This window comes from Triticum aestivum, chromosome 5B (assembly GCF_018294505.1).
Source record: "Triticum aestivum cultivar Chinese Spring chromosome 5B, IWGSC CS RefSeq v2.1, whole genome shotgun sequence".
NCBI lineage: Eukaryota > Viridiplantae > Streptophyta > Magnoliopsida > Poales > Poaceae > Triticum > Triticum aestivum.
In genome coordinates, this window is record NC_057807.1 from 89,075,062 (window position 1) to 89,087,292 (window position 12,231).

The 12,231-nt window shown below is 44.8% G+C and overlaps 1 protein-coding gene across 1 annotated transcript; it reads left to right on the forward strand.

Annotated features, from left to right (window-relative positions):
* The first annotated feature begins 4,101 nt into the window (after window positions 1-4,101).
* On the forward strand, window positions 4,102-8,835 carry LOC123110556 (B3 domain-containing protein LOC_Os12g40080). Its single transcript, XM_044531108.1, has 8 exons — window positions 4,102-5,222; window positions 5,763-5,950; window positions 6,044-6,517; window positions 6,619-7,033; window positions 7,121-7,320; window positions 7,466-7,727; window positions 7,946-8,187; window positions 8,322-8,835. The coding sequence occupies exons 2-8, from the start codon at window positions 5,783-5,785 to the stop codon at window positions 8,595-8,597; spliced, it is 2,037 nt and encodes a 678-aa protein (XP_044387043.1). The 5' UTR covers window positions 4,102-5,222; window positions 5,763-5,782; the 3' UTR covers window positions 8,598-8,835.
* Window positions 8,836-12,231: the final 3,396 nt, after the last annotated feature.

Sequence of the window (12,231 nt, forward strand, 5' to 3'; positions counted from 1 at the left end):
GCCCAAAATGCAACAGAAATAGAGCCCCGCCGCTATCATGGGTTGTGTAGGCAAGCCCGATGGCGCCGCCCGGCAACGGTGAAGGGGACGGGCACCATGACGGTCGCCGGAAAAAACAGATAGAGTGGCGTCTCGAGTCGCCCAGGCGGACGACGCGGGGCAGTTGCCAATGATTGGTCGATTAATAACGAGGTGTGTAACCAGGTGCACGCATCCGCAAGCACCTAGGCAGGTTTCGGGAAGCTTGTGGAAGCTTTCTAGACCCTTTTTTGTTTTTGGTGTTTTTCTAAACTAGCGGTTATTTCGTTTATTTTTCCTTTTTTCTGATTTTATCAAACGAGTGAACTTTTCTAATATACGAAACTTTTTTTCAAATTTGTGAACTTTTCCTCAAATTTTGTGAATCTTTTTTAACTTCGTGAACTTTTTTTCACGTTTCATGAAGTTTTTTCAAATCCGTGAACCTTTTCAGTTTTTCCAGAAAAATAGTGAACATTTTTTCAAAATTCGCCACCTTTTTTCAAATCCATGAACTTTTTTCAAAATCGATGATTATTTTTTAAAATTCATGATTTTTTTTGTGCAAAATCGATGAACTTATGTCAAATCCACGAACCTTTTTAGTGAAGTTTTTTTCAAAAAATTCAAACTTTTTTCAAAACCGTGAATTTTTTGCAAAATTTGTGAACTTATTTCAAATCCATGAACTTTTTAAGTTCATGAATTTGCGAAATTCTTTCGAAATTCATGAACTTTTTTAAAATTCACAATAATTTTCTGATTTTTTTGTTGATTTTTTTGCTTTTCTCAAAAGTCAACGGTTACCGATCAACCACGACCATAGAAAACCGTGAACAAGTGAAGGAAGTGGCCAGCTGAAGCGATGATCGAGCTCGTTGGCCCGGCCCAAGTGTGTGGCTGCATGAGCGCCACTTCTGCGAAAGGGGTGCTTAAAACGTCTCTTGGAAAGCACGGGCCCGCATGCACACATCGATCGACCGTCATTCTTTTTTACAGAAAGGCCTTGATGTCTAGCTTTATTACTTCAAATCATACTTGCATCGTACGCATTTGATTCTCTATTACAATTACAATGTTCAATAGAAAACTCCTCCATCAAACTACAACATTCCTCAAGAATTGGTGCTAAGATCATGGAAAATCCAGTGTTGAGTTTAAGGGCTTCGACAACAACCAGATTATCCATTTGTGTATATAATAAAAAGATGGGATTGCGCCCAAATTATTTTTTTTCAGAGTACGCCTAGGCGTACCATTGCCTTTATAGAAGACAGAATGTCAATTACAAGATGTTAACACTCGCTGCGAACAGCAAACATAGCACACACCACACCCTGGTAAGACCAAAAACGGCCACCACCGCAAAGCAGCTACAGACATAAGCGCCTATCCTAAGTTGAACACAGCACCACGTCACGACAGACACCGGACGCCTCCAAAGACCACATTTCCACAGAGCTTCTCTTGTCGACGCACCACCCTCTCGAAACGCCAAGGAGGAAGAGGCAAGAGGATGGCAGGACTCAATCCGATCTGAGGAAGACATCGTCTTGGACACGCCGGTGATGGGCAAACATAGCGCCACTGAGGATCAAGAAAGGACCGCAGCGAGCACCGGAGAAGCACAAGGAAGCAGCCATGTCTCCAAACACTATGCTCCCAATGAAGAAACGACGTCAAGGATGCCGCCATCATGCCGATCCAACTCCGGATTTTTTTTGCATAGTAATATGTGTCTCATTCATATCATAAAAGAGCAAAGTACAAGTCACGTAAGAACCTACATGACAAAACTAAAAAGATGAGTGAATTGCCAAAAACCACCACAATTGCGTCGCGTAACGCCAAAAACCACCGTTTTCATAAAAGTTTACCGAAAACACTGATTTTGAGTAATTCTTTGCTGAAAGCACCAAATGTTTGATTAAGAGCCGTTTGATGCAAAGTATGACAGGTTGGGCCCGCTGTGAAGGCTGACGTGGCACCAAAATCTAACGGCATCTGCTCGAACGTTAAGTTAACAAAAATGGCCCACCCGTCAGCACCTACACTTCACCTGCACATTTTATCGAGCATGTTGTGTGCATCACGTCTAGACCTGGCCATGGGAAACCCGGCCCGGATGGCCCGGCCCGGCCCGACCTTGCCCATGGGCCGGGCTTGGGCCTGATTTTTAGGCCCGATGGCCAGGCCAGGCCGGGCTCGGGCCTGCCATATTTGCCATTTAACGAAGAGGCCCGGCCCATGGCCCGAGGCCCGTCGGGCTTTTTGACTGATGGGCCGGGCTCGGGCCTGAAATCTAGGCCCGACGGCCGGGCCGGGCCGGGCTCGGGCCCAGGTTTTTTGCAACGAGCTTTGTTTGGCCCGGCCCGACATTTGACCAGGTATAATCACGTCCACCGCCGCACATGCTCGCTCCCAGCGTACTCCACCGCCGGAGCTGCTCCCGCCAGCGAGCTCGTCTCGCCTGAGCCCTCCTCTGCTCGATCCGGTTGCCATCCCGGCCACCGCCGCAGCTCGTAGCGTGGACGGTGCCGAAGACCGCCGCCGCCCAAGAGCTTCCGGTCATGCTCCAGCCTGCCCGCGGCGCGCTCCTCGTCGATGGCCGGTCTCCTCGCGCGCGCTCCATCGACGATGGCAGCACCACGAGGAGCCTCGCTGGCAGGCGGGCGCATTCTTCCAGCCGCCGGAGCTCGTTGCCGGACTCATGGACGCGGGCGCCATGAGCCGCCATCACCTCCTGCAACCTCATCCGCACCACAGCCCGCTCCGGCGAGCCCCGCCATGGATGCCATGGCCTCCAGCCGCGACCTCCTTGCCAGTCGCCGCTGCGGGCCGCAGGAGCCGGCGGCGGTGCTGGTGTTGCTTTGGAGAGGTCGACCAGGGGCATCAGGCTAGGAGCTCCCGCGACCGCGGCGGCGCCGGAGTTGATGCGCGGCCGCGCGCCATGGCGGCTAGGTGTTCGGGGAAGATGACAGGAGGAGAAGGATACGAAGGAGAACGAAGAAGGCACGGGGAAGCAGCTCGTCGGAGCTCCGGCGGCTGCGGCTGCCAGGCTCCCGTGCGTGGCGGCGGATCGAGGCACTGGCCTCCCGATCCGATCTCCTTTTGCGTGGCTGGGCTGTGGGCTCGTGGGGAGATAAAATATTTTTTCCTCTATTCAGTTTTTTTATTTTTCTTTCTATGACGGATGGGGCCCGTGTGGCAGCAACGATGGCCGTCTTCCTCAACCGTTATCCCAGGCCACGTGGCCGTGATGGATGAGGCCCACTGTCAGTTTTTGTGTCAAAATATGGTCAAGCATTGTTTTTAGTGTTTTCGGCGAACAATTACTCAAAATTGGTGCTTTTGGCAAACTTTTATGAAAATGATGGTTTTTGGCACTATGCGACGCAATTGTGCTGGTTTTTTGCAATTTACTTCTAAAAAGATAGTAGAACATCTCTAAGCTTGACACCAACGCTCGTCACCTACCTCTGACACCACCACAACAGACACCGAATAAAAGAATAATGGATCACCTCCTCACTCGAGCTCGACGCGGCTCCATCGCTGATATGCAGCTTTACGGACCTCCAAGATGGCTCACCAAAAATGAATCGATTGTCGTTGAACAAATCAGACCGGGACAACACTCCGGACACGCCATCGAACTACACTGGCACTGCACCACGACTAAGACGCCGAAGGAGAAAACCATAATTGCCATCCACGAATCACGAACCCAGCACACGTTCCGTTTTCCAGATGTCGTCGATGCAGACCACAATCTGCATCCGCTCCTAGACTACCTCCCAAGCTCCGCGCTGACGCTGGAGCAAACATCGTTGCAACGGCGGAGCCCGAGGACACAGGTCCACCACGAGGATGCAGATTGCCGCCGCCGCCACGCCATTATTATTTGAACAGACTGGTTTCCAAATCCATCCCCAACCATAGGACCGATGGCCTCGTCAGGGAAGGATTCGAAGTATCTTTATTCAGTGTTGTCATCGTTGCCGCCGAAGTAAAGATGATGAACAACCTAAAAATCTAGACTACAAGAAAATAAAAACGATTCACACGCATGGATCCAGCGACCCCCTGCCACCGACGACCGAGGTGGTCGATGAAGGGGAGCCGCCGGAGGACGATGCTGAAAGACGGCCTCTCCTGGGGGCAGCTGGGGTTCCAGCTGCCTGGGAGAGAAAAACGATCAGAGACGATCTGCTGTTTCTACTCTATCTATGGACGCTGTTTGTGTCGTGATTTCCAGAAGAGCAGCAAATTCAGCCGAAACTATGTGGTCTACCGTACGCATACGAACCGACCGTACCGTATATACAGGGCCCTGGAGCAGCCCGCCGGCCCTTACCGCCGCCGTGGCGGCCGGGAACAGGCCGGCTCCCGCCTTCCACGTGCCAGCGGAGTCGCTCTCATCGAGGCGGCGCCGCACCGAATCCCCCGGTCACGCTAGCGCTGGGTTATCCGAGGCCGATACCGGCGCAGGCGGCGGGCGGATCTTATCCTTTTTAGAAACGAGGGCATCCCTGAAAGATTCTTGCTGATTAGACCTGGCTTGCTCTGCTTCAGCAGATGAGCAGTGCCTTGCTCTGTTCACTCGATTCGACACTGTAAAGTGAAACCTCCTCTTTTTTCTTCATAGTGTTCCAGATAGAACAATAGTTCAATCCAGGTCAAGTTTCTGCTCTGTTTGTTATTTGTTGTTCTGTTCCTTGGAGTGATAAATGATGTAGTTTTTGAGCTAATAGTGAAACATTGGCACCGAAGCTACAATGCAGAATTTCTTGCAACATCCTTGTTTTGATCCATGTTGTCGTTTTTGCTATGGAGGCTCGGCTGCACTGCACCACAAGATACCGACAGAATCTAACTTGTACTCCAACACTCTCTGGGCCTTTACTCCTTGGAATTGCTAAAAAGGAAAACTTATCCTAGCATATTTCAGTAGATTCCTTCTGCTCAGATTTCAAAAGTTCTCGATTGGAGACAAGTGTCATGCTTTCATCTGCATCTTTCTGAACATCTTTTAAAATGAGACTCTTTTTTCGACCCAAGATATGATGGCACTACAAGAACAAGACCCACAGGTATCAGTCGATATGGTGTGTATCTGCATATATGTAAGCCCTTTTGCTCTGGGCTTGGTCATCCTTGGCATTCTGGCTGCTTCTCTGCCGAAGTATTGGCTCTTGGCAAAGGTAAGAACCTTCTGGTCCTTCTACTCTCTACATCCTTAGGGCATAAACATGCTGCAGCTTAAGATCATGTTTATGGTGGCACGCAGGATACTGAAGTGCATAGCTTACGTTCTATTTGTTCTGAAATAAAAAAAACGGCTCTAGTTTTAGACATTTTTCTTTCATTTATCAGGCATGAAATATGTGCATCCATGTGAAGTTGGAACATACTGATGATATGAACACAATGATATTAACACATGTTACAACATCTTCCTATTTTACTCTGAAAAAAGTGTTGGCTGTTTGCAAAGATAAGAGAAGCTTCTTATCTTTCTACTAGTAGATCATAAACTTGCTAAATCTATAGATCGCCTGAAGTGCGTACTTTACTTTCTGTTTGTCCTGAAAAAACATGCTCCAGTATGGGACATCTTTCTTTGATTTATCTGGCATCAAATAGATGCATCGATGTGAGGTCAGAACAGACTTCTCATAATAACACACAGTACTACATCTTCATATTTTAGGCTGATGTATCTTGTTCCCTTGACTCCCCAGCATTTTTAGTTATATTTATCATGGCGCCGGATCAAGACCATGAGCAAGGTAACAGGAGTGGTCACAGCATCAGCAGCAAATCCTTTCAAAGATGTGAGGGCTGCGATGCACATTACTATTGGTGTCATATGGATGATACCCAGAAGTATTTCTTCAAGTGCATGGTTGGCAATTTCCAAGAAAAACTGGCAAGTCCTGGTGCATCGATACCCTTTCTCTCCTTCATATGGAATGCTATCCAGTCTCAGAATGATAATTTTGTTGTTTTCTTGTTCCTGCAGGCCATTCCACAGAAGTTTGTGCAGAATTTCAAAGGTCAGATCTCTGAAGTTATCAAGCTAGAAGCTCCTGATGGAAACATATACAATGTTCAGGCTATCAAGGATCTAAACAAGATAGTCCTCGGGTCTGGATGGGGGGTATTTGTCAGATTTTACGAACTAAAAGCGGGCTACTTGCTGGTCTTCAGGTACATCGGGGATTCTCACTTCAAAGTTCTGATATTTGATTTTGCAAGTTGCTGTGAGAAGGAAGTGTTCCACGTTCTCATGAACTGTGGTCCTAATGCCCAAGAAAAAGATACTCATCTTGAGCGATCGCTGCTGGGTGAAAGACGGTGCCAGAATGGTGGATCAAGCAACAGTGAGTCCCATCGAAGGTGCGAGCACTGCAATGTGCATTTCTATTGGCATCACATGGATGATAGGCAGAAGCATTTCTTGAGGTTCATGGTTGGCGATTTCTGTCACGAAATGGTAAGACCCTGGATGATCAATGCCCTTCCGGCCGTCCTGATGAAATATCTTCTTGATCAACATATGTAATTTGCTGATTGCTTTGTTGTTTGTTTTTGCAGAACATACCAGAGAAATTTGTGAACAATTTCAGAGGCAGGATCTCTAAAGTTATGAAGCTAGAAGCTCCTGATGGAAATGTATACAACATTCAGGTTACCAATGATCTGAACAAGATAACCCTTAGATCTGGATGGGCAGCATTTGCCAGTGCTTATGAACTAAAAGAGCATGACTTGCTGGTGTTCAGTTACACTGGAAACTCTCACTTTAAAGTCCTAATATTTGACCCAAGTGGTTGTGAGAAAGAATTATTCCGCATTGTCATGAACCACACTCCTAATGTACAAAAAAGGGGTATATCTCATGATCAGTTATTCCTGAAGGAAACAAGGCGTCGAGACGGCGGATCGCGTGATAACAACCCTAGGAAAACTAAAAAGATGACTCTGTTGGACTCTCCTTCACCGAAATCAGGTAAAGAATTGAAGGGTTTCATGTACATTTACCTTGGTATCTATTCCGTAATTACTCACTGATGCCTTGATGATCGGCGTTGTGCAGCTGAAGGTGTCACATCTCCGGAGGACACCATGAAGTCAGGCGGCCCTCCGGAAACCACCGAGCCTCGGTATGTCCTAGCAACAGGGTGCAATCTGACTACAGCTCAGAAGGCACAAATCGACGCGCTTGTGAAGAAAGTTAGGCCTGTAATTCCATTCTACATCACAGCCATGAACAAGACAAGTTTGTCTGGATCTCTGGTACGTATGGAGTATCCTCTACAGATTCAGTGAGACTCCTGCAAAATTTGTTCTTTAATGTTGGCATTTTTAAAATTATAGTAGCTCTCCGTAAATTATAATCTTCGATAATTTGAAAGCCAGATGATTCATTCATCTCTAACAGGTCATCTGCAAGGATTATGCTGCCAAATACCTTCGACATGAAGACCAATTCATCACACTCTGCCATCCTCGTAAGAGCAACATATGGTTAGACAATTTGAAGGTTACCGCTGATGGTTCAGGCATGCTTTCTGCTGGCTGGTCAAGCTTCGCTCTCCACAATGAGTTGCGGGAAAGTGATGTTTGTGTATTCGAAGTATCAAAAAGCGCTGGTGAAATGACAATGGTTGTTCATTCTCTTGAAGGAGGCCATCACCTACGAGGTGAGTATGGAACACATTCATACCTGCACATATGACATGAAAAATCACCGCTCAGGATCACCAACTTAGAGATAAGAATGTATAAGTCAGCTTAGAAGTAGATTTCTTTTCTTTAATAGCCAGCTAACGCATAAACCTGAGACAGCATGGAATCAATATTGAGCTAGTGTCTCTGTACCGGATCATTTTGGAATGCCCATTTGTTTGTTTTTTTACAGGGAAAGAGCCCGAGTCTCAAAACAAGTGTGATTATCCTGTTAAGGGCAAGGCGATCAAGGAAGCTGAGAGTGACCATAAACATGCTGAGTCCAAGTCCAACTACTACTACTCAAAGTATGCCAAGGGCCTGACCAGCGAGGAGCTAGAAGAGATATTCAGGTCAGCATTGATCCAACAGGGCAATGTGGTATACGTCACCATCCTGGGGAAGAATCAAGTTAAAATCAAGAACAACTTGCTGGTCAGTTCAGTTGTTCGACTAATCACAGACTGGAATACCTAGATTGTTTAGATAACAATCTTTGATAGACTTTTTGAACCGTCTGCGACAAAACTCTCTGTACTAATAGCTTATGTTATGTACTATATATGCAGACCTTCCCCGAGAAGTTTGCAGCTAAGCATCTCGTGGAAAGGTCGCATGAAATCCTGCTCCTGAGGCCCAACCGGAGTGAGACGTGGTGTGCGAGGTACTACTACCACCCGGAAAAACAGGGTTTCAGCTACAGTTCCTGGACCAAGTTCATCCGAGACAACAAGCTGCGTGAGGGCCACGTCTGCGTCTTCGAGCTGATTAAGGGCGTGAGTAAGGCGATGATGATTGTCCACGTGTTCACCAAGGTCGATGGCAGGTTTGTTCTGCTGGACTAACTATATAGGTTCCAGCCTAGTTGCATCCTCCTTAATTTGTACTAGTAGAATAAATGAACTGGGAGCTGAACTGGGAGTAGCTTGTGTACCAGTAGAACTAGTTGTGAAGCCGTGCCGTGTGAATGTTCATCCTGATTCGTCTGCCATGTTCATCCTGATTCGTCTGCCACGGCTATGATTTCAGAACCAAGAGAGGAGTATTTCACCGCTTGTAGTACGCATATAGCACTTACTCCACTGAAATTTTCTTCAATGTAAGCTCAGTTGACTTGAAATTTTATTAAATCTAAGTGGATTCCCAGTTAGTCCCAGTTGAGTGTGCATATGTTACTCAAGGGCTTGTCTCAGCTAATCGACGGCGAAAAATTGTTGATTTTAACTCGCGCTTTCTTGTGTGGATTCTTCAAGTGGTGATCGAGTAGGAGAAATTAATTGCTCGTTGCAGTGATCTGGTTCTCGCGGCTGCTCTGGTTATTCTGTTGTGGCTTTTGTGAGACCTGTGATGATATGAAGCGCGCAGTTGCAAATGTCTGCGATCACTTACGCTGATGCCTGCCTCTGGAAATCTTTTTATTCCTTTTCTATGCATAAGTTCAATGAATGACATGCATTTTTTTTCCTCCGGTTTTGCAAAGTAAGAATTAGTATTTATGGTTATTTCCAATTCATAAACATACCGGGTTTCGTAATTTCAGAAATTTGTCAGGCAAAATGGCCAATCACAACGTCAACAGCAAGAATCAAGTGCTAACATATTCTGTTTTGGTTACTAAGATCGAGGGAAATGTAGAGATTGTTTGGATGCTGCCTGTTCTAGCCCGGTCAAATTGTGGGCATACCAAATTGGCTGACTATTCCGAGCACACCAAAAAAGTTGGCGGGCAAGTGAGCTGAGCTGCTGGAGGCTGAGCGCCTGAGCACACCAAAGAATTGGTGTCTATCCAAATTTTCATGCTCCCTCTCAGAAAAAAAAACTAGACCAGTAGGAGGAGAAGCCCCTACCGATTTTTTAATTAAGAGGAGAATGTGAGACAACAATCAGACATATCATACTCCCTCTCAGACATATCATACAGAATCATACTACAAGATTGAGCTAGCAGCTTGCATAGCAAGCTGCTCTTCTAGTGAACAGCCAAACCATGAAGCCTAGATGTATTCCCAAACCCTCTCATCCCTAAGCAGATGTATGCTTGACAAACAATCAAACATGAAAGTGAGAGAAAGATCCTTCTAATCCTAGATTGACTTGTAGTAGAGAACATCACATGAGAAGGTGGTGAATGAAGAGAAACCAATAAGAGGAAAGTTGTGAGTTTGAGTGACCTCCAAACTAGAACTCTAATGTGAAGATAGACAATGTGAAATAAGACGCTGGGTGTAAGATGCTCTGATATATCACAATCAAACCTGCACAACGCATGTGAACCGAGATTGTTTTTCGTCGCAGTCAAAGAAATTTAATACTCCTAGCTAGTACCTGGTACTCCATGGAGGTGTCAGTCGGACTACCACGCAAGTTTAGTCATTCATTCACCAAGCAACCAAGAGTCCAACACATTTATTAGCGTGTTAACTTAAGATTCCAGAACTTTCCAAGACTAGTTTCTTTTTTCTTGTTTTTTCAGTTTTCTGCTTTTTGTATTTTTGTTATATTCTCTCTTTTTCCATTTTTTCACTCATTTTCCTTTCCTTTTTACTCCCTCCTTCCCATAATAAAAAATCTTAATACATCCAATATACTGTACTCACATATTGGATGTAATGACATCTTATATTATGGGATGGGAGTTCATTCTTCTTTTTTCTTATATTTCCTTTTTTACTTTTTAACTTCCCTTTTAAATTTTATGAACATATTTCAAATTCGTGAACAGTTTTTAGAAACCGTGAACTCTTTTTAAATCATGAACATTTCCAGAATCCTTGAACTTTATTTTTGAAATCGTGAGAACATTTTAATTGCGAACATTTTTAAAATTCACGAACGAATCCTAAGATGGTGAACATTTTTAGAATTTGTAAACATTTTTTGAAATTTTCAACATTTTATTGGAACTCATGTTTTTGAATCGATCAGTTTTTAAAATTTTGGGGGCAATTTTTAAAATATGAACATTTTTTGTTTTGAAGAACATTTTTTTGAATCAGTGAAGATATTCTAAAAATAATAGGGAAATCATTTTTAAATTTTGTGAACATTTTTTAAAATTTTCATCAACATTTCGCAAACATTTGTTCAAATTCACGAACATTCTATGAATGTGCAAACATTTTTTCAAAATCATGAACATTTTTTATTTCCAGAACATTTTTTTCAAAATCATAAACACTTTTTGATTATGTGACCATTTTTTTCAAAATCACAAACTTTGTTTTGATCCGTTAACATTTCATGATTTCCTGAACATTTTTCAAAATCATCAACATATTTTGAATTCGAGAACATTTTATGATTTTCTCATACTATTTTTATGCTTCTTCCAGCAGAAATCGTTGGAGCTACAGTTGTGAAAGTTGTAGCTATGACAATCGCACCCTTAACAGTGAGAGGACTCTAGTTCTTGTGGCCACCTAGGCCAGCGTCATCGCTAAGTCTAATCACAACGGTCTGTCATGCGCTCGAGCCCTACTCGGTAAGAGAATCCTATTCCTTGGGAGCAACTAATCACGGGTGTTACTGGCCCATGAGAGCACACGAGCATTTCAAGTGGTGCGTTCAGCCGCCGTCACATGTCCTGTGTAGGAAGCACCTTGCACAAGAGCTTTTTTTTTGTTTTTTGCTCGATTCTTTCGCTTTTCTAGGGTCTTTTTTTCAGATTCTTGATTTTTGTGTTGTTTTCTCTAGGTTTTTAAAAATTGTTTTTCATGCAGCACACGTGTGCTCTCACATGGAGCACAAATGTGTTTATTGCGGGAGCATAGATTATTTCTCGTCGCAGTCAAAGAAATTTAATACTCCTAGTACCTGGTAATACTCCATTGAGGTGTCGGACTACCACACAAATTTAGTCATTCATTCACCAACCAAGAGTCCAAGACATTTATTAGCATGCTAATTTCTTTCCGACCTATAGCTGACATTGTCAGAACTAAACTTCATGGCCAGATGTGGCCACTAAAAATGGAGTGGCGGACCAAATGACCATCACAAGTTTATCTTTCCTTCCACCCACGTCTCTTCCTCGGGCTCCTCTCCCCCGCGTCTCGGAAGGCCATGTTGGGCGCCAATGAGTGGGATGGAAGGGGGGTTCAATCTTGTACCATATGTATAGATGTAGGCAATGGCGGAGCCATGCCGGCAACGACAAAGCCCTGGGTCACCTTGGGCCGCCTTCGAGAAGTGCAACACTAAAGTTAGCGAAGGATTTGGGCCTCACTCCCTGGGCCAGGTGCCGGGCCTTTCTCTCCCGCTCCGTGTGCTCCTCAGGTCCTATTTGGCGTGTACACTGGGGCCAGCCCACCTAGAACCTCTCCGGTTTTGGGAAGACTCCAAAACTTCCCAATTTTTATTTTAGTTTTTTCTATTTTGTCCTTTTCTCTTTTTTTGTCATTTTTCACTTTTTAATTTTTTTAATTTTTTTCTTTCCTTTTCACTCCCTCCACCCCATAATAAAAGATCTTATTACATCCA